This window comes from Boeremia exigua, assembly GCF_020726555.1.
Source record: "Boeremia exigua strain MPI-SDFR-AT-0100 chromosome Unknown C7974scaffold_16, whole genome shotgun sequence".
Classification (NCBI taxonomy): Eukaryota; Fungi; Ascomycota; class Dothideomycetes; order Pleosporales; family Didymellaceae; genus Boeremia; species Boeremia exigua.
This window is the reverse complement of record NW_025763533.1, coordinates 850,137-869,418: the sequence shown is the minus strand read 5'-3', so window position 1 is coordinate 869,418 and position 19,282 is coordinate 850,137. Positions and strand designations below refer to the sequence as shown.

The 19,282-nt window shown below is 54.9% G+C and overlaps 9 protein-coding genes across 9 annotated transcripts; 3 read left to right on the top strand and 6 right to left on the bottom strand.

The window, feature by feature from the left end:
• Positions 1–273: 273 nt before the first annotated feature.
• On the bottom strand, positions 274–1,273 carry C7974DRAFT_91353 (uncharacterized protein). Its single transcript, XM_046147502.1, has 2 exons — positions 862–1,273; positions 274–771 (listed from the first exon to the last, which is right to left on the bottom strand). Exons 1-2 carry the CDS (start codon positions 1,036–1,038, stop codon positions 460–462), a joined length of 489 nt encoding a protein of 162 aa, XP_045991139.1. The 5' UTR covers positions 1,039–1,273; the 3' UTR covers positions 274–459.
• Positions 1,274–2,209: 936 nt separating this feature from the next.
• Positions 2,210–4,372, top strand: C7974DRAFT_91373 (uncharacterized protein). The gene is made up of 3 exons (XM_046147503.1): positions 2,210–2,981; positions 3,035–3,935; positions 3,988–4,372. The coding sequence occupies exons 1-3, from the start codon at positions 2,488–2,490 to the stop codon at positions 4,108–4,110; spliced, it is 1,518 nt and encodes a 505-aa protein (XP_045991138.1). The 5' UTR covers positions 2,210–2,487; the 3' UTR covers positions 4,111–4,372.
• A 101-nt stretch (positions 4,373–4,473) lies between these two features.
• Positions 4,474–5,400, top strand: C7974DRAFT_407045 (NUDIX hydrolase domain-like protein). Its single transcript, XM_046143196.1, has 3 exons — positions 4,474–4,686; positions 4,790–4,992; positions 5,077–5,400. Exons 1-3 carry the CDS (start codon positions 4,572–4,574, stop codon positions 5,257–5,259), a joined length of 501 nt encoding a protein of 166 aa, XP_045991137.1. The 5' UTR covers positions 4,474–4,571; the 3' UTR covers positions 5,260–5,400.
• Positions 5,401–6,561: 1,161 nt separating this feature from the next.
• C7974DRAFT_91334 (uncharacterized protein) lies at positions 6,562–8,129 on the top strand. The gene is made up of 3 exons (XM_046147501.1): positions 6,562–6,918; positions 6,966–7,095; positions 7,150–8,129. Exons 1-3 carry the CDS (start codon positions 6,731–6,733, stop codon positions 7,882–7,884), a joined length of 1,053 nt encoding a protein of 350 aa, XP_045991136.1. The 5' UTR covers positions 6,562–6,730; the 3' UTR covers positions 7,885–8,129.
• On the bottom strand, positions 8,024–10,026 carry C7974DRAFT_445992 (mannan endo-1,4-beta-mannosidase-like protein). The gene is made up of 3 exons (XM_046145574.1): positions 9,534–10,026; positions 8,796–9,484; positions 8,024–8,688 (listed from the first exon to the last, which is right to left on the bottom strand). Exons 1-3 carry the CDS (start codon positions 9,664–9,666, stop codon positions 8,119–8,121), a joined length of 1,392 nt encoding a protein of 463 aa, XP_045991135.1. The 5' UTR covers positions 9,667–10,026; the 3' UTR covers positions 8,024–8,118.
• Positions 10,027–10,109: 83 nt separating this feature from the next.
• On the bottom strand, positions 10,110–11,604 carry C7974DRAFT_323299 (putative Xaa-Pro aminopeptidase; the record flags this gene model as incomplete). The annotated part of the gene is made up of 3 exons (XM_046138890.1): positions 10,110–10,204; positions 10,252–11,375; positions 11,429–11,604. The coding sequence occupies 3 exons, from the start codon at positions 11,602–11,604 to the stop codon at positions 10,110–10,112; spliced, it is 1,395 nt and encodes a 464-aa protein (XP_045991134.1).
• A 314-nt stretch (positions 11,605–11,918) lies between these two features.
• Positions 11,919–13,087, bottom strand: C7974DRAFT_91315 (uncharacterized protein). Its single transcript, XM_046147500.1, has 2 exons — positions 12,643–13,087; positions 11,919–12,584 (listed from the first exon to the last, which is right to left on the bottom strand). The coding sequence occupies exons 1-2, from the start codon at positions 12,966–12,968 to the stop codon at positions 12,083–12,085; spliced, it is 828 nt and encodes a 275-aa protein (XP_045991133.1). The 5' UTR covers positions 12,969–13,087; the 3' UTR covers positions 11,919–12,082.
• Positions 13,088–13,645: 558 nt separating this feature from the next.
• C7974DRAFT_91306 (cyclin-domain-containing protein) lies at positions 13,646–15,051 on the bottom strand. The gene has a single exon (XM_046147499.1). It carries the CDS (start codon positions 14,643–14,645, stop codon positions 13,668–13,670), a length of 978 nt encoding a protein of 325 aa, XP_045991132.1. The 5' UTR covers positions 14,646–15,051; the 3' UTR covers positions 13,646–13,667.
• A 3,358-nt stretch (positions 15,052–18,409) lies between these two features.
• Positions 18,410–18,798, bottom strand: C7974DRAFT_91291 (uncharacterized protein). The gene has a single exon (XM_046147498.1). It carries the CDS (start codon positions 18,721–18,723, stop codon positions 18,484–18,486), a length of 240 nt encoding a protein of 79 aa, XP_045991131.1. The 5' UTR covers positions 18,724–18,798; the 3' UTR covers positions 18,410–18,483.
• Positions 18,799–19,282: the final 484 nt, after the last annotated feature.

The following is a 19,282-nucleotide window of genomic DNA, read 5'->3' as shown; positions in this document are numbered from 1 at the left end:
ATGGTCGACAACGCGGGTCGACTTCGCGTGGCACAGCAAAATAAAATGCTCTCGGCAAGCCATCCGAATGATGTTGATCGTAAAATAGATCAGTGAATACCCAATAGCCATTATAAAAATAAGAAAAGTTCCATGAGACAATATCATATGCAGGCGTTGTGCCGCGTTGTATGTGTGGCCATCATTGACATATCCAAGTCATGAGCGCCGGAGCCAAGTGAGCTCTATCCATAGCATGCACCACCCAGTCGAGGGTGTGCGTATATCCTAAACGCCTTCCAAATGCTCATGCTCATTATCTAAATGTCGCTGGCTGTTGTGCCGCGACTGGGTATCGATGAAAGTTCGAATGTGAAGCGAATGTGTGTACGTGGGTGGCGTGAGCAACGTGAGCGGACTCGAGCTCACTTGCGTTGTGGCGTGAATCGTACGCGGAACTCCTTGTCTAGTCATCGGCTGTTAGCAGACGATCCGTGCTGTGCTCGTAGACTCGAGGAACGCACCCTGGTGTTTTGATTTGTACAGCCAGTCAACGATGACGTCGCTCTCGCTGACTCCAAGAGCATTGAAATTCTTCCGTACAGCCAATGCCAGTTGGTCCTTTTGGACTCGTCGTTGTGATTTCGCGCGTGCCATGGTCGGCGACATGCGTCCTATGCCTTGGCCGAGGACGACGTGGCTAAGCGGGTTCTTGAAGGTCGACGGCGTGTCGAGGCGGTAGGTTCGGCGGTAGGCCTGGAGAACGGCAGGCTCTTGGGTCGTCCATTTCATCTGATAGCGAAACGAATGTCAGTGTTGGGTGTGCATTGTGGTGGGCGTTGTGACGTAGAGTCAGCGGCGAGACACGAGGCGGTGACTGACATTCGACGTGTCGAGGTCGTTCGACGTGTGACCACTGTTGGTGGACGCATTGTCGACCTCTTTCAGGCTGCTTCCATTCGCTAGATGGGTGCCACCGGTGCGACGTCCGCGAGCATTTGTGTTGTGGAGTTTCTCCTTGAGTGTCTGGACGTCCTCGGTGGTGCGCTTCGGCGGCATCGTGAGGTCACAAAAGCAGGTGATTGACGAGAATGGATGGCGAAAAGAGGCTCATAGATGTCGTAAACGTGTCGCAAGCAGTCAGCCAACTCGGTGCGTGTACGCTTATCGTGATCAGCCGCGGTGTGAGGAGTCGCTCGCAAATTGAATAATGCAGGAGCGGGCACGGCACTAGCCATGACGTTTCTCAGGGTTCAGTCGCGCTTGCCGAAATGGCGCGTCCCTGCCAGGAACCGAGATACTCCGTGCTTCCCTGCAGCCAGCACTTCCGAATCGCAGACGCGTTTCAAGCATGCAGAACACTGCCGAAGATGCTCAGCACGCTCCATCGCCTCGTGTTCGCGCACTGCGAGCCTGATGGGAGCACCCGGTCGCGTGCGCGTTCGCGTCACCAGTCCCCGTCTTGGCAGCCTTCTCAACCGCGATGCCTCGAAGGATGCGCCCGAGGACGATCACGGCACTGACTAGCAATGCGCGATGCAGAAGCCGTGTCGGACCAGAGCTTCATAGTCGAATATGTTAGAAGAGCTGACTGCAGTCGCTGCCAGTATGGAAGCCCAACGCTGATGCCTGACCGACACAGGTCGAAACAGGGGCCCGAACGCGCGGAGAGTGAGCCGAAAGAGAATCGAAAGAGTCCTGGGAGATGCACACCTCGAGAACGAGGTGAAATGAGCCAGCGAGAGCTGCTGGTAGTGGGGGAGACGTTGAGATGCATCGGCGCTACTACCAAAGTTCGCGTTCTGGTGCATTCGATCCAGCCGAGAATGGACCACAGCTGCCGGTTTCAATTTCATAAAGCATCAAGACACCATCCACGGCGCCGAGACCTGTCAAGGGGTGAGGAGAGATTGTCTGTGAATTGTAATAGATCCAGCGAATTGCGGCCATGACGGTGGTATCTACATTACAATTTACAGCAACTGTAGACACGGACCTGTGCAGGTTGAATGGCGGCGTTCAGAGAGTGGACGACCGATGGTACAGAGTGCCATGCAACTTCACTGGACCCCTCAGAATTAAACTGTCACGCTATCCTTACTTGCTTCATAGTCTCACTGATACTTTTCCCCGCTGCCTGAAGCCTTTCGTACATTGTCTATTCTTACTCCTTGTGTAGCAGACCAACTCGCCTACCGTACGCAACACTGCTCGTCAAATGTCAGTATCACAGGCTGGCACTATTCAGACCACTCGCGGCTGACCAACAGCCGATCCTCTCGGTTGCTGCCTTTACGTCGAGTTCCAATTACACCGCTATCGCGTCTCTCACCTTGATCTTCAGCACGTGAGTGCCAGGCAGGCAACGGTCCACGAGGTCTATAAATTGACTACTCGAGGCAACCTTCCATACACTAATACTCTTCCCCAAAGGACCTTGATTGTTGATCCTTCTCATACCCTCACCGGAACTTTCAATCACCAATCCTCTCTGCTGGCGGCCTCATTATGTTCGCCGGCAACTTCAATCCCGGCGCCCGTAACTTCAACCCCAACGGCAGCTCCATCAACTCACAGGGAAGTAGCGCGTCGCGTCAGGTGAGCGCTCCTCCCTCTCCGTATCTCGAAGCCCGGATCCTTAGCTTGGAGTCAACATACACCGATCTACGCGACGACGTCAACACGCTCACAGACTTATATCACGACATGTGTCAGTCATTTGGCAAGGCTCAGCCCTGTCCCCAGGACGTTGACCTTGTCAAGTCACGTCAGAGTGCTATGCAGTTCATGGAAGAGCTCGAGCAATTGAGCCACGATGTTCAAGAGTCAGTGAACGGCAATGCTGACGAGCGAAAGGTGAACGGTGGTAGCACGCCAATGGTTGACAGCAACAAAGTCCCTCTCCACAAGCAGGCCACGAGTGTTACTAGTCGAGGATCAGGCGGGAAGTCCTTGCCTCCGCACCTTCGTGGCAAGCAGCTCATTCCTACTAACGGTGTCTCGTGCGCTCTCCCGATCCGTGCCTTTTGGTAGCCTTCACTAACCCATTGTACAGGATTTCCAGGCTCTCGCTTGACGCGACAAAGGACAAGCACGAGCCTCTAGTTACAGATGGACCGGTTGATACGCTCATTCGACAGCCAACAGTCCCTACAGCAGCTCCAAGCCCACCACCGTCGCCCTCTACAACTGTCAAGGTGTCCCACATTGAGGCAGAGACTTTGTCGGATGACTGGAAGCCGCACTACCTCACCACACTTGCAGCACTGCCTGCCGAGATTGCTGTCAAGATCCCTGCTAAGCAGGACATGGCTACATTCAGCTTCGACATGCTCCAGAATGTCCTCAGTGGCATTGCGTGGTCACCTGGTATGCGATTCATCAACACGTCTCGTGCGCCTTTGCTCAAGAATCGCACGTACTACCTGCTCGACCCAACATATGAGCCATACTTGCCGAAAGGACCTGGAGAGCACGGCGCAAAGCTGACCGCATTCTTCAACACTGCCCCCGACGAAGAGTTCGACGACTTGCCTGAAGAAGGCATCGATCCCTACACCGATGTCCCCATGTTCGTTCAGGTTTTACCAGGCCGCTACGCCTACTTTGGAAACTATTCGCAGACGCGTTGGTCCGACAAGCTCGACAACGATACGATGAGGTCTCGAGTACCCCAACGCGTCCAAGAGCACATCGCGAAAGATCTGACCGCTCTGCCCCGCGAAGAGTGGTTGACGAACGAGCTGAAGAAGCACTTCTTTCCAAGGCCTGAGTACGAAGGCGCTGTTCTCCCGCCCACCGGAACAAGCGTTGTCACCACGGATGAAGAGCAACACAGTAGGCAGGTGGAGAGCGACGTCAAGAAATACGTGCAGGAGCTTGCCGGATGGGAGCGCGAGGCCAGCATGAAGACGTCAATGATGAAGTCCGACTTCATCTTGAAAGCCTTCGATTCTGTACGTTGCCATGCTGTGAGGCTGTTGAGGGTATGTTACTGACTTCTTCTAGGCTGATGCAGACTACCCACCCGCTCTGCGTCTCTGGTGGGAGTATTTCGAGTGCGTTAACTGGAAGGCAGACTTCTACAACATGCTCGTCGGCCTCCAGGCTCGCGCTGATGACCCTAAGTGAAGAGTGGGCACGCGAATGCTTTTGATGACTATCTCATGGTGCTTTTTCTTTGACTATTTGGACGGATCCGGTAATGGAAATCTGTTCTTTGGATCACATCAAAGTCGAACGGACTTTTCTTTGCCATGGATGAACGACCCTGGCGATGGTGGTCGGCTGTTCGAGTTTGGGAGTGCTGGCTTAGCTCATTTGGGGTTGTGGATTCACTCACACGACCAGATCGAACAACTCAGAATTAGCTCGAAGAGCTCACCGTAGTCAATAAAAGTTCCTGTTTCTGCAGCTCACTCAGCCCCTTCACTGCGCAAACAGGCAAGTTTGAAGGCGACACTACCCCACACAGCCTTCGCTAGCGTGCCTGATCTTACATCTACGATGATTCATACAGCTGTACATTACTTCTGCGCAACCTTATCCTACTCTCATTGACACCCCAATTCATTTACTACAAACTATCATCGATGCTCACAATTGCCATGTCAGAAGCAGATCGCCCTAAGGTTGGCGTTGCCGTTGTGATTCACGATGGCGCCGGCAACATTATCATGGGCGAAAGAGCAGGCAGTCACGGCGCAGGTACGATCCTCTCCTTTTCTACGGTCACTTTAGTTTTTTACATGCCAGTTGCTCTGATTTCAATCACCACCTCTTGCCAGCATCTTTCGCTGACCTCGACTAGGCACCTTCCAATGTCCAGGTGGGCACCTCGAGTACGGCGAGTCCTTTGCGGAAACGGCCGCAAGGGAGTCACTAGAAGAGACTGGTCTCGAGATAGGCAACATCAAGTTCTTGACTGCAACCAACGATGTGTTTGGCGAGGGAAAGCATTATGTGACTATCTTTGTTACTGCCGAGATTACAGGCGAGAACAAGGTCGCTCAGGTCAGTTGCAGCCTTGCCCCCATTGGGTAATCGAGGAACTCGAGGAACCCATACAGAAACAATGTCAGAGTTGACACTGCATAGCCGATGGAACCGCACAAGTGCGCAAAGTGGGAGTGGATACCCTGGAGCCAGATGTGGACCTGGGCGGGCGAGCAAGCAACCGCCGAAGCAGAGGGGACAGAGGTGAAGAAGCAGATGTTCCTGCCGTTGGTGAATCTACGGAGGGAGCATCCTGAGCTGGAGAATACGCTGGTTGGAAGGTGATAGGGTATTCGGTGACGATGCTGAGATACAAGTGCTCACCGTCATACATGCGCAAACCTCGCACCAACAACCCCGCATCTTCGTCCCGTCCTCGAGATGCGATCTTCTAAAGCTACAACTACAATCTAAATTCATGATCACAACATTAAGTACCGGGTGCGACCCGACGCACTGTACTTGCAAGATCGCCTCACGCCATTGGTAGATCTCGCGTGCAGTGACCACTGCAGCCCGCACCTGCATGTGTGACACCATGCTGCACAACGACCTCTCCTTCTCTCCCGCACGTCGAGTTCCTTTGTCACTTGATGATAACAAGGATACCGAGTGAGCAGTGGCGTTGAACTCTTTGTACGCGTGCTGCGCAAGTCTCAGATTGTGCATCTAGTCCTTACCGTTTTGCAGCCCTTGCAGAGCCCGTCTTTGACCAAGCCTAGCCTCCTTCTTGTTTGGAAGAACAAAGCGCCGCCAGATCTACGGGGATTTACATACCCCTGCTTGCCCAAGCGCCATGCTCCACTTTCGAGGTGACAGGTACGCGCTCAAGTCGTGGTGTTGGACTGCGCCGCACGGAGACAGCGCAGAAGTTTCGGTCAATCGCCTCATCCTGTGCCTGGCGCCCGGCGTGGCGCCCGGCGTGGCGCCCATCAGAACAGCTGCCTAGAGCCTCAGTGTTTCTTTTGGGAGGTCTCTCCGGTTACCGAGCGACAACGGTAACGTCTCGTGATGCTACGACGCGCTCACCGGCTGCTTCCGCCGCATGCCCCTCCGGCGTTCTTCGCGGTGTACTCTATGCGGCCCGTAGTAAACTACACCGCCAATCGTAAAGCTCACTAGCAAGTTGTACAGCCCTGCCGTTTGATCTACCGGGGTGGCAGTTTGGGTATGGTTCCCTGCAGGTCGCTTTTAGATCTATACACCGAACGGTGTCGATGGCAAGGCAGGAAGTAAAATACTACCACACGGTATCACCAGACTGCGGAAATTTACGCCCAATTCCAGGAAATCGAATCTGACAAAGCCCATCGCGGCTGGGCTTGAACACGACAATGTGTCCCTGTGTGATCCGCGCCACACTCTTTGTGGTCGCTCCCAGTACGGTGCAACTCTGTTTCACCGATGCACGTATCCCAAAAGGGGTAAGTGCAGGCACCGAGGCAGCTTGACATCTTGCAGGTAGCAGGGATGCGGTTCTCCACACCTGGCTCCACTGTCAGGTACGCCCATGGGCTACCGCAGGCGCAAACGCCCTCCAGCAGCAGCCCCACGCGAGCTCTGGTCAATATAAAACCTACGACTGTCCGACACTCTCTCTGTATCGCTCTGCACCCTACTTTCATTTCACTTGACTTTGCGTGAGGCCAGCTCCTCCGCTACTACTTTCATTCATCTTCTTGCTCGTTGCACACTCACTTTGCACGCTCACTTTTGATCCCACACTACTCTCTTTCCAACCGAGTCAATTGCAGTCATGGTTGCTACCACTTCCTTTGTCGCTGCTTGCAGCATCTTTGCGCTTTCATTTGCAGCTCCCATCTCTAAGAATGTTGCTATTCAATCTGTTGCCGCACGAGGCGCGTACATTATGTTTGGCGGAGACGGATCTCAGGCCACTGGCTGGCCATCCCGAAAGTCGTGGCTGAGCTTCGATAGTGCTTGGTATGTCACATGTTCTTCACGTCTTTCACTCACTGACAAGTATTCAGGGAGGCCAATCTCGAGACCATCAAGAACTCTTGCCAGGTAGAAGGCTGGGGCGAGAACAACAGCGATGCCGAGATGAAAGCTTTGAAGGACAGCATCATCGGAGAGTCCAACGCGTCAGGTATCCCCAAGGTATGCAGCCTGTTTAGAAACTTTTGCGTTGACCACTTTACTGACTCGACACAGGAATTCATTCTTGCCATCGTCATACAGGAGTCTAAGGGATGTGTGCGAGCTCCCACCACTCGCTGGGGTCACGAAAACCCAGGCTTGATGCAGAGCGCTCAGGGGAAGGGAACTTGCAACCCCAGCGGAAGCCCAGTCAGCCCATGCTCTAACGATGTCATTCGCCAGATGATCCACGATGGCACTGACGGTGATGGCCTCGAGACAACTCTGACCCAGTGCGTTGCGGACGCCGGCACGACTGATGACAGCAAGTGGTACAAGGCTGCTCGTCTGTACAATGCCGGCAGGATCACTGACAACAACCTTGGTATTGGCCCTACTCCGTGCTATGCCTCCGACATCGCCAACCGCCTCACGAGTCCCTTCAACTGGAGTCCTTGCGACAATGCTGTCATTGGCTCTCTCGCGAGTGCTCAGGGTACTGTTGCCGAAGTTAACGACGTCCCGAACCAGGCGGCTCCTACTTCTACTCCCCCGGCTGCTCATTCTGCTACGCCAACGCCGCCTCCTGTTCCTGGTGTCTTCGCTGAGACCCCTCAGACTGGCTCTGCTAAGCCTGATCTCATCATCGACGGAGCCGCAGCTAAATGCACCAAGTACTTCACTCCCAAGTCCGGCGACACTTGCGCTTCCGCCCCTGTCGACTTCGCCACCCTCCGCCAGCTTAACACCAACCTCAACTCCGAGTGCACCAACCTCTGGGCCAGCTACGCCTACTGCATCTCTGTCTGAGATTTTGGCATGTTTGCTACATATATTCGATCTTTTGGTGTCCATCTTCACATATCACGCTCGGCGTCGCTCGATGTTGGCGCATTTATCTTCACTTCTGCACATACGTTTTTAGCGCGATTTGCCCTCATAGCAGCGGCGTTTCTTTTGTAGAGCTCAACGATATACATGACGGAATGAAAACATGCTTCTGCTTCTCTGACCTTAAGTGCGAGCCCGTACCCGTGCTATGCCTTAAGTCTTCCGCCATCCTTGAATCTCGTCCAGCGTAAGCACATACGCATCATTGTACACCCTCTTCAGCAACTCCAGGCTGTTCCACGCTCCGCCACTGATGTATTCGCCAGTCCAGACCACAAACCACGCCCAGTCCGCCTGATACGCCTTGAGCTGGCTGGGCTCCATAACGCTGCCAATCTCCGCCGCAGCAATGATCTTCGTATCGCCCGTCAGCGTCAACAAGTTGTTATACGTCGCACTGATCGGCCCATGGTCGCCCTGCGCATACGTATCCGCAGACACGATATCGACGACCGAGTTGCCCGGGTACCAGTCGGCAGCAACGCTGTTCCACACCCAAATAAGGTTCTGCAGCTTGTGCACGCGGTTCAAGCGGTCAAACACAATCTTCCACAGCTTCTTCGCGGGCTCGGGGCCCTTGGCACCCCACCAGAACCATTTCCCCTCGGCTTCGTGCAGCGGGCGGAACAGCACGGGGACGCCGTTGTCCTGCAGTTTCTTGAGCTGCACGGCGATGGTGTCGATGTCTTTGATCAGGAGGGTGTAGTTGGCGTTTGTAGTGTCCTGGGTGCGTTAGCCGGGGGTTTGCGTCGTGGTGGGTTGCTAGGGTGAGCAGGGGAGGGGATGTGAGGGTGCAAGAAACTCAGGAGATAGCAGGGGGAGCAGCGTACCTTCAGCGCCGTCTCGATGTTGAAATCCGTCGCCGCCGTGTAGAACCCGCTCCACCACGGCTGCGCCGCGGTGTCGTACAGCCCCGTCGGCGCACCCCAGTGCCACACGAACGTGACAATGCCGCCCTTCTTGCTGAACGCAATCGCCTTGTCGACGTCGGTCGACACCGCGCCGCGCGACGTGCGCGACTCGGTGTAGTCCATCAGATCGACGCCGAGGATGGCAGGCGTCTTGCCCACGTTCGCCGTGACCCAGTCCAGACTGGCCTGGTCCTGCTGGCCGGAGAGGATGTTCTTGCCGTAGATGGACGCGATGTACTTGAGCAGGGCCTTTGCGTCGGCGTTGGCGTTGGGCGACACGGGCTGCGTCGAGATCTTGTGCGCGGGGCGCTTGGGGCTGGGCGACAGGATGATGGAGTCGATGAGGTACCAGCCCCAGTTGTTCTGGATCTCAATGGTGTTGGAGCCGGCGTTGAGCAGCACCTGGCCCGCGGAGACGGTGGTCCATGTCGTGGTGGCGGGCAGCGAGACCTGGGAGCCGCCGGCACTGTTGAGGACGACGTAGGTGTACTTGTCGCCGTAGGGGCCGTTGTAGACGAGCTTGAGGTCGTAGAGCTGGGAGGTTGTGGCGGGGACGGTGAAGGTTATCTTGTCGGTGCCTTCGTCGAAGCCCTCGACGTAGCCAGTGCCTGGTGGTTTGTTAGTCGAGGTGGGATCAATCTGCTTGGAGGGTCGTACCAGTGAAGCCAGCGACTGCGGTGGCAACGGTGACACCTGACAATGTTGCGGATTCAGCTTGCAGTGTGGTCGTCTGTGCGGCCGTGAAGCCAGCGAGAAGGCCGACGAGACCTGCCAATTTAGTGACGAACATCTCGATGATAGTAGTGAGCTGTTGTTGTCCACTACCCTTCCCTGACCCAATGTGTTCGGTTTATATCTTGGGTTTCATTATGCCAAATCCGCCACGGCCGACGTGCTCCGCCTCAGTGAAAATGAAGGGCTGCAGGTACTGTGGGAAGCGGGCACCGAATCCGGGGAACGGTATAGCGTGCAAGGCTGTTTACCACTCGGAGATAATTGAAACGTTTTAAAGTAGGCGAAGAAGTGGCGGCCGGTTCCGGCGTGACCTTCGTTAATATATACAAATTAGAGGGGTGCGGTGGCAGGGGTGCGTCGCCGCTTGGCGAAAATGATTCTATACTGAACGCTTCTTTGGGTTAATTGAACTTGAGAAAAAGAAGGAGAATAGTGGAAGATCTTTTTGTTATATTGCTGTTGTCATTGCCCCACGGAATGAACGCAATAGCACGCGGCCTAGTTACCACTCCTGATGAGCTGCAGAATATCGTCGACTTCCTTCGGTGTAGGCGTCAGATTTTCACTGCCGTTCTCAGTGACGAGAAGGTTGTCTGCAAGATGTTAGTAGTGGACTGGACTCTGTTCCTGCAGGACTTACCCTCGATTCTCACACCACCAACGGCCCAGTACTTCTCCAACACCTTCTCATCGATAAACTCCTTCTGCTCGTCGTCCTTCAGATACGGCTCGATGATGAACCTGCAGAAGTAGATGCCGGGCTCGACGGTGATGACACTCCTCGCAGGGAGAACACCCCTCACTCGGAGGTAGCGGAACATAGTGTCCCTGTCCGCGTAATTTGCATTGCCGCCGGTATCGTGCGTGTCCATACCGAGGTAGTGACCCAGACCGTGAGGGAAAAACGCAACACTCACTCGCGACCTGAAGATCTCATCTGGGTCGCCCTTTAGGATACCGAGCGCAAGAAGGCCTTTGATGGCGATCTTGTGGGCGAGCTCGTGGATGAAGTCCCACACAGCGCCCGCCTTGAGAGCGTCAATACACTGCTTCTGCATATCCAAGACGATGTCGTAGATGGCGCGGCTCTCCTCGTTGAAGTGACCCTGGATAGGGAAAGTACGGGTGATGTCTGAGGCGTAGCAGTCAACCTCGCATCCTGCATCCAGAAGGAGCAGGTTCTGCTTGTCGATGGGTGCTGCGTTGTTGACGTAGTGGAGAGTTGCGCCGTTCGTGCCGGCTGCCACGATTGAGTGGTAAGCCTGGTTCTTTGCGTTGCGCTCCACGCACGACTTCAGGAATACAGCCTCGAGCTCGCATTCGTTTTTGGCCTTGGCAGCAGCCTTCATGACATTGATGTGTGCGGTGGTTGAGATCTCATTCGCCTTGCGGATGAGCGCAATCTCATAGTCAGTCTTGGTCACACGGCAGTACTCGATCGCAGGCTTAAGCTCCTTGAGGTCCTTGTCTTTGAAGTTGAGGAACGTGATGTGATCTGACACCTGTTCCGGGATAGCGTAGATGGTCGCTTGCGAAGTTGCTTCAGAGCTGGCCAAATGCGCGTTGACATCGGCGGTGATCTTGCAATCGTCGATATCATACTTGGCCTTTGCTTCATCTGTGCTCATAGGAAGGCCAGACCAGATGACCTCGTCAGGCTCGACACCGGGAATGAACAGGGTGAGCTTGTCGGTGCTGATTTCGTATGTCAGGTATGAATCGGGCAGCTCGCATCCACTGAGGTAGTAGAAGTAGCGTCGTTGTCTTGGGTTGGTTGTTAATATCACCTGATACTGGATGGACCTAGACACACCTACCTGAAGGGAGCCTCTCCATCGTTATCCTCATTAAGCTTCTGCTTCTGTGCCTCGAGATAGATGGTGCCATTCTTATCCCCACCCTTCTCGATAATCCACTTGGCGACCTTCCTCGCGTGCTCCTTGGCCGGGTACTTGCCCTTCAGGACTTCATCATAGTTTTCGGCGATACCCATTTTCGGCAGCGATGCGAGTCCTCGAGGCTTGTTAAATCGCTCAGCAAACTTTTCAGGGGTGTAGAAACGGTTTGGTCGAGGCGAAAAGCTTCTTCCGCAGTGTGAAAACGGTTGCGAGAGAACGCGTAGAAGCTTCCTGCAGCTGCCCATGTGGCTGTTTGTCGCGCGGAACGAGTGGGGTGGTGGGGGACAGCTTGATAGTATCGGGTACCCTCGCTCTGCCTCGGCCGGCTCCAAAAGGCAGGTGCCCGGCCATTGCAGATCATCACGAACAACACTAAGACTGATATGGGGATGAAGTTGTTGTCTTTATTCGTGGTATGTTGAACGCTATCAAATTCAAGGGCATTTGCCAGAAACGCCATCAATCGTACGTGCGCAGGGTCGTGCGCGCATCATTCGAGATCATCACTGGATCTCAGCATGTTATGTATCTAATCGAGATCTGTCCACGCCGTGATCTAATCCTTCCACCTGTTCAGGAACTTCTGCATGTCGTCCGTTGGATGGGGAGCAGCAGCAACCTGAGAAAAGTCAGTGTGCGCTCATTGGTCAGTTTGTCAACACAACTTACCGTGTTCTCAACACTGCTGAACGTGGCCGTCTGGCTCTGTGTTATGGTGGTCTGAATCTTGGGAATAGGCAGGAATGTGGTCGCAATGCTGACGCTACTTGTGGGGTACAAGGGCGCTGTGTTCTTCGCCGTGATCGTCTTCGGGGGGATTGGCTGCATCGGTGCATAACGTGTGGGCCCGGTCTGCATGGTGTACTCGACATCGTAGTCGCCAGCTGCGCCGCCTGCTCCGGCACCTGCTGCGGTAGTGAGGTCCTTTGTTGCAGGCCCGTCGGTGGTGCTAAGCTTGGCCAGGGCGGCCTTCACATCGGTCCCCCATGCGCCCGTCATGCCGGAGTAGGAGAAGCGGTCGGAATATGTGGTGAGTTCGCCACCTGTCTTGCCAACCGCGACCATCTTGATAAAACTGCGCCATGTGTTAGTAGAGCTGCTCAAGGTGTGCGCACATGTCAGACGCGACCTACTATGCATTAGCTGGAGTGCTCGCTCCCGGCAGCCCGATCTCTACCAAGGCCGATGCCTTGTTGCCTCCGAGCGCAAAGTTACCGGCTGTTGTGAGGACCTTGACGACCTGCTGCTCCTTGTCTTCCTGTCCTCCGCCGACGAGGATGAGCTGGTACGTCAGCAATTCGCTGATCTTGGGTCCATCGCCGCCCTCCTCCCACTCCACCTCAATCGCCGTGCCCGCAGTCAACTTGGAGCCAGCAGCCGGGCTGGTAAATTTGATACCGGCGCTCACAAAAGGCACAAGGGCCGCGAGCGCGGTGAGGGGCAGCAGTAATCGGGTCATTACGAGGGCGGTGTGCGGTGTGGAGAAGGCGAACGGGGCAATGCGCGCGGCTACTGGTCGGCGTCGATGGTTGCGCGTGGCTTTGTAGACGTGGTCACGGGATAACGTTGGAGGAATCGCAGCGTGCTGGGTATCGTAGAAGCGGTTAATGTCGTGAACGTTGAACTCGAACTCGTGGTGGCTTGCTGCCAGGGGCACGATTGCGGCGTCGACGATCGCCTAGCGCAGATGGGGCAAGGATGCACATTCCAGGCACGACGCTCGCGTTAGCAATTGGAGGAGTCTTCCAAGATCAGCTGTCAACTGTTCAGATCACAGCTCTGAACTCAAGAGCTATCTTGCAGCTCATAGGTGCATTGGCCAGAGGTTGCTGGTATAAAAGATCCAAGATCAAGCACAAAAAGCTTTTCACTTAGCACGCGACAGTGTGAGTCATTGAAGTACAGATGCATATTTGTATTATGATTCAGCCAGATCATGTATCTGTAGCTGTACGTGTATCCAACCTGTGGAAACGAAGGATTGTGGGAAAGTGCGTGGTCAAATGCCAGCTCCCTAAACTATCAAAAGTCCGCTCAGACAAGCTCTCAGAGGATATCAAAATGCCGCTTTTGTGTTGCTTGAACGCCGTCGCATGCTCAGTGGGGATATCCTAAACAGTCGACAAAGGAAATGTGCTAAGAAAACATTTCGCTATAATTATGCAGCAACTTCTCGTCGCATCCTAGGGGTACCTAGCTTCAGGTTGAATGAGGCGGGCAGCCTGCTGGAGATGGTGGCCGCCTGGCCCGCCTTCTGAAGCGAGATGGTAAGATCCTTCAACTTCTCAGGCGAGAAGATCTGGACGTTAAACGATAGAAGGAACTCCACACAGAGCTCCAATCGGCAAAGGGCGCCTTCGTCCACACCGCCGACTGCGGCGAATCGCTTCTGTGGCCAACGGTGATCCTCGAGCGCTTTCATTGCGACCAGTGCGCATGCAAGGATCAGGCGGTGCATCGTGCGGAAAGTCAGAGGCACCACCTTATCAATCACGCACAGGCGGAGAATGTAGGAACCAGCGGCAAGCCAGACAGCTGTTGAGAGTGGGCAGTACTTCTGGATGCGGTTCATGTACTCTTCGACGCCCACTTTTGGGACGGTCTTGGAAAAGAACTTTCTCGCCATGTTTGCCCGCTGCAAGGGCTCTGGTAGCGCACCAGCGCCAATGTCATGTGCAATCGTAGGCTCGTCATGATCTGCTTCTGCTGGCGAAAGCGGCGTTCGATGATGGTTCTCCTTGTCAGATGGGATGGGTGTTGCTGGCCTGGAGGATACGCGACGATGGCCCCTGAGCGCATTGAGGTTGTCCTTAGAAATGGTCCGTGTCAGAGGTGGCGTCGCAGGTACGTCGCCGGCCGCGTTCGCCATTGCAATGATGGCTCGTGCAATCAGCTTCATGGCAGATTCTCGGGTCATGGTGCACACATCCAACTCCTCCTCGTTCGCAGGTGGTGATGGCGCATCTTGCAAGCTCATACACCCGAATTCGGGCAGGACACCAGCATCGCCGGCTGGGTTTGGTGCCGAAGGTGGCTCCATGGTTCTCGCAGACGGTACTTCTCGTAGTCGGAAGATCAAGTGCTCTGGATGCACTTCTGGAAAGGTGTGGGGCGTCGGGTTGCAGACTTGAAGCATTGGGACACAGATGTGGTGGTTGCCGTGATTGTCCGATGTACTGAGTAGTGATACAGGAATTGGGAGTCGGACTGAAGAAGGTTTGGCGACTGATATTGGATAATGCTGTTTGACGGTGGCAAGGGTATTCGAGAAAATCCAGAGAAGGACGGCGTTTGCTGAAGTGTCTGCTGATGCTGGTACCTTGGGTTTAGGTACTGATGGCTTCCACAATAGGGCTGCAATGGGTCCTGGCGGTGAAGTGTTGTTGGGCAGTGTCAGGTAGCAAGTGGTTCCGGTCAAGGTGTGATGATGTGGCTCTGGTCAAGTTGTTATGAATGTGATGGTGATTGAGGGAATTATATCGGACGGAGGGAAAAGTAGTCGTCGGAATTTGGCCGCCTGCGAGGTCAAGTGACGCTAAGTGGATTTGAGTCTTGCCTCAGAAAAGGTGGCCGTGGATACTTCACGATCTGTTCCGAAGCACGGATGCCTACCTACTATAGCAGCGGAGGCCATGCGGTAGCGTATTGAGGCTGCTTTAGCCGCGTCTACTGCCGACGCGCTATTAGGCTAGGCCTAACAGATGAAGAAATTGCAGAGCTGGCGAGGCCACGATAGAGGATGTCTGCGTGGGAGGATGCACAGCTGTGTCGAGGCGAAGCCTAAGGCTGGTCTCGTGCAGAGCAGAAAAGGGAAGGGCTAGTCCTCCGATGGCGAGACGGGCCGGGGGTAAAGACACAAGAGACAGTACCCACGAGCACGGTTCTGCTGCATGCACGGAGGGAGACTGTAGTGGAAGGATGATATTGTGATTGGCGGCTTATTGAGGTTTAAAAGAACAGTGATCTGCATGTGGTTATAGCGGAGGGAGGCCCGTAAACCGAGAGGTTCACTGCGGGGGACAGCCGCGGCTCAGCTGCAGGGTCCTGACAGGGAGCGTAGACGAGAAAAACAAACAAGGACACGCTCAGGTGGGTTGCAGGTGGTTCTATGTGGAGAGTTGCGTGCGCAACCAGTGCGACAGAAAATGAGGCACAGTGGGCCAGACTTCAGCCTTCCTCATGCCGGTACTCCATACGTCCCAGGACCTTCAGGGCCCGGAGCGCTCCTTCCTGATCGTGGCTATGCGTCGGGCGATGTTTCCCCACCCCTCCGACCATCGTCAGCTCCTTGCACAAGCAATCTTGTTTGGCTGTCACCAGGCGAGCAGGTCTCAGAAATGACTGTTTGGACCAGACTAATGCACGGCTTGCCCGAGTGGGACGACATGCGACGGTCGACCGACCAGCGGCATTTTCCTGCGTGCACTCACGGCAGCCTGTCTGCAGAAGCTCGATGTGCATCGCGGCACCGGGACCCACGAATCTGGGGATCGCACAACATGAAGCCAATCGGTATGCAGCATGACTGCGGACCAACGACCATCCCGCATGGCGAGCTGCGAATTCACGTGCTCGCATAGCCCGAGGTCTTGACCACGGTACGACTGGTCAGCAAGTCGGACCGTCAGGACCGCACGCAGGAAGCACTTCCTCCTTTGTGCCAGCGCTGCGAATCGGTGACAGTAATTTGTTTGCACGAGATGAAGCCCGGCGACTGTCATAACAGCCATGGGAACGTGGCACGCTCTAACATGCTGGACCTTGAACGCGACTCACGTAGCTCGGAAGCGCGATTCTACGTGTATTCCATCGCCAGGAAACGGTCGTTGGCGGAACCAGGCCTACCTAACAGGCCGCTGTGGATCAATCGGAAGCTGCTCTTATCTGATCATAAGCGGCACGATAAGTGGCTCTGCATATCCTCAGCTCGACCGTCACCTACGAGCCAGCTGTTTTGCGAGAATGTTGAGCCATTATCGCATGCTCTTGCACATGCAAGCCTAACCTACCGTCATGTATACAGGGGTTCGACTAATCACCACCTAGCAGGCTGAGGCCCAGGGCGCATTCCATCTTGGACTCTCTTCACATCCAATTGACTGACGCACGGTAATTTGGTGATGCCTGGACAGGACGCAGTCGCGCGCACCGTCTCCTCAACAACATGCTGCTACCTGTGTAGCGCGCGTCAGATCAAGATCGCACTACCTCGTCCCTGCACCGAGCGGGAACTTTGGCACACTGACGTCAGCCCGCGCCCCTAAGTGCGCTGCAAGCTGATGCCATCCAGCGGAGAGCCACCCGGGAAGTAAATAGAAAGAGGTGGCTGGCATCGCAGACTCTCGCAGTCTTGGTAAAGCTTGTCGACCTCCACCATGCGAGCTTCGATATTGGTGCGTTGGCCTGCATCTGGACCACAGCTCTGACGACATCCGTGCTGGACTGTGTAGTCTGAATAGTCGTTCGCGCTGGGCCAAATCTCGTATCAATCGAGAGCGCGTCAGGTTTCCACGACTCGACATGACCGGTACATCTTGACAACGGCCTCTAACGGATGGTCATCACTGGAAGCGGCCTAAGCGCATTGAGTTCGGGTCGCCGCCGCTACCTTTATCTGACGCAGTCTATATTGACGCCTACTGGCTCGGCAGTCGACGCGTTGCCCTTCCCTGGATCAATACTACATGGGGTGGATCAGTGTGCCATGCGGATACCTCTTGGATGTTTTTACAAATCTTATCTGGGGCTGAGAGGGCTGTGAACTCGAGCTGACGTACTCTGTATGGAGTCGATCAACCATGACCATGGTTTGGTTTGGATGACCCAAGACGTCTCCACGGAATTGACCCAACGCTGGAGACATTTACCATCGTCTCTGGTACTTCCTCAAAGCATAGAATCACCTGAGAACATTCAAGACTTGTGGAACCATCATGCTCATCAACGAAGTGTTCGATTTGCAGAAACAGGTGCTAGGAATCGTCCTGGAGCTGCAGAACACTCCTCGGCTACCAATGTTCACTGGCCTCGTGCCAGACGATTCAGCCATTACACAGCACCGTACTCACGGCGACCGCAGGGAGAGGTATATCTGAGTGCAGGAATCTGATCTACATTCAGCCTCTGCATGCTCTGTTCGCGGACATGCACCAAAGCCAGGATCTGTCACGCCGAACGATGATCCGGGAATTCAAGTCGTCGCGTCGTTTATCTCCCCTCGTAGAGCCAAAGTTGACTTGATCCACTCATCCTAGATACTTTCTGTTATCATGTCACCAGTGATCTTGTACACTATGTCCGTCAGTAATGTCACTGACTAAGAACACAGGGCGATGTGCTAGACTTCAAGATTCTATGGATAGTCTTCGATTCCGTTCATATGCTGGAACCCCTGCAAGCTATCGTACAACTGCACACGAAACACGTATATCCACGTGGCCAAACTATAGTAATATGCACGGTGCTGTTCTCTGGACCAGCGAACCAACGACGATATCCAATACAGCTCAGCTTCCGCAGTACTCCTCACGAAACCAAACAACCTCTCAGACCCACAGCCAGCACCGCAGCGAGGCCGACGCAGCACTGAATCCCTCCCTGCCTCAGTATCCCGGCTCCCAGGACCCGTCAACGCCGTCTCGTGGACGTGGATCTCACGCGCCAACATACTCAACGCGACTTTGCACACCTCCGACCCCCACAATTCCCGACTCCCACGACCTCTCCAATCGCATGAGTTGCTCCAGCGCTGCACTCCCAGCAGGGGCACAACACCACGACCACCCCACGCCTCCCTGCAGAGCGCCACGCACACCCGTCTACTGACGCGACAGTCTGTTTCACTCCGATATTACTGCCCGGGGTGGGGTGAAGCATGCTGCCGCGCTTCTCACGGCCTGTGGTCTCGCACACAGTACATGTGTCTTCTACTCGGTGACACTCTCTCCTCAGCCCGTTTCTTCCGTGTACATACTCTACCCGCAGCTCTCCGCGCGCGCTACATACCACATCGCGCCTGCCCTTCCCGCGGCGCTGCGGTAGTCACGGGGCGTGTGGAAGTGCCTTGGGCGGGCAGTGGAGAGCGTGCAGCGTGGAGCGAGGAGCGAGGAGCGTGGAGTGGGCGCTGGGTAGCATGTGTTCTTCATCCATACAGTATAGTAAAGTAAAGTGTAGTAAAGTAAAGCAAGGTAAAGCACAGTAAGCACACACAGCATCGCCGGCGAGCGACTACATAGTACACACGAACGGCGGCAACGCAGGTGTCGAGTGTTTAACCGCGTGAACTGGGTTCGGGGGCAGAGGGGCTTGGAGAGGGGGGGGGGGGGGGGGTCTGGAGTGTGTAGTCTGGAGTGTGTAGTCTGGAGTGTGTAGTCTGGAGTGTGTAGTCTGGAGTGTGTAGTCACTAGGTGTGTCTAGTCTGGCGTCTGACATCTGACATCTAGCATCTAGCATCTGGCATCTAGCATCTAGCATCTAGCATCTGACATCTAGCATCTAGCATCTGACATCTAGCATCTGGCGTCTGCCGTCAGCAATCAGCAGTCCAGATCCGCGAGTCCGCGAGTCCGGCATCTACCGTCTGCGTGTCTGTGTTCCAGAAGTCTAGACTGCGGACGGAGCCTATCCTAGTCTTGCGTCTCGTATCTCCGCATCTAGAGTCTGCGCTTGCCCATCTGGGGCGCTTGAGATACAAAGTACGAGATACAAAGTACGAGGTCCAAGTACGAGGTCCAGAGCACGCGGTTCAAGCACGCGGTTCAAGCACGACATCTA

Bases quoted from the DNA above. Each gene is read 5' to 3' on its own strand.
- C7974DRAFT_91353 (XM_046147502.1), bottom strand. From the start codon at position 1,038: ATGCCGCCGAAGCGCACCACCGAGGACGTCCAGACACTCAAGGAGAAA. The intron at 772-861 runs GTCAGTCACCGC...TTTCGCTATCAG, and splicing joins ACGACCTCGACACGTCGAAT to ATGAAATGGACGACCCAAGA.
- C7974DRAFT_91373 (XM_046147503.1), top strand. From the start codon at position 2,488: ATGTTCGCCGGCAACTTCAATCCCGGCGCCCGTAACTTCAACCCCAAC. The intron at 2,982-3,034 runs GTGCGCTCTCCC...CCCATTGTACAG, and splicing joins ATTCCTACTAACGGTGTCTC to GATTTCCAGGCTCTCGCTTG. The intron at 3,936-3,987 runs GTACGTTGCCAT...GACTTCTTCTAG, and splicing joins TCTTGAAAGCCTTCGATTCT to GCTGATGCAGACTACCCACC.
- C7974DRAFT_407045 (XM_046143196.1), top strand. From the start codon at position 4,572: ATGCTCACAATTGCCATGTCAGAAGCAGATCGCCCTAAGGTTGGCGTT. The intron at 4,687-4,789 runs GTACGATCCTCT...GACCTCGACTAG, and splicing joins AGCAGGCAGTCACGGCGCAG to GCACCTTCCAATGTCCAGGT. The intron at 4,993-5,076 runs GTCAGTTGCAGC...GACACTGCATAG, and splicing joins GCGAGAACAAGGTCGCTCAG to CCGATGGAACCGCACAAGTG.
- C7974DRAFT_91334 (XM_046147501.1), top strand. From the start codon at position 6,731: ATGGTTGCTACCACTTCCTTTGTCGCTGCTTGCAGCATCTTTGCGCTT. The intron at 6,919-6,965 runs GTATGTCACATG...ACAAGTATTCAG, and splicing joins CTGAGCTTCGATAGTGCTTG to GGAGGCCAATCTCGAGACCA. The intron at 7,096-7,149 runs GTATGCAGCCTG...GACTCGACACAG, and splicing joins ACGCGTCAGGTATCCCCAAG to GAATTCATTCTTGCCATCGT.
- C7974DRAFT_445992 (XM_046145574.1), bottom strand. From the start codon at position 9,666: ATGTTCGTCACTAAATTGGCAGGTCTCGTCGGCCTTCTCGCTGGCTTC. The intron at 9,485-9,533 runs GTACGACCCTCC...ACAAACCACCAG, and splicing joins CGCAGTCGCTGGCTTCACTG to GCACTGGCTACGTCGAGGGC. The intron at 8,689-8,795 runs GTACGCTGCTCC...TAACGCACCCAG, and splicing joins ACATCGAGACGGCGCTGAAG to GACACTACAAACGCCAACTA.
- C7974DRAFT_91315 (XM_046147500.1), bottom strand. From the start codon at position 12,968: ATGACCCGATTACTGCTGCCCCTCACCGCGCTCGCGGCCCTTGTGCCT. The intron at 12,585-12,642 runs GTAGGTCGCGTC...CACATGGCGCAG, and splicing joins AGCACTCCAGCTAATGCATA to TTTTATCAAGATGGTCGCGG.
- C7974DRAFT_91306 (XM_046147499.1), bottom strand. From the start codon at position 14,645: ATGCTTCAAGTCTGCAACCCGACGCCCCACACCTTTCCAGAAGTGCAT.
- C7974DRAFT_91291 (XM_046147498.1), bottom strand. From the start codon at position 18,723: ATGCTGTGTGTGCTTACTGTGCTTTACCTTGCTTTACTTTACTACACT.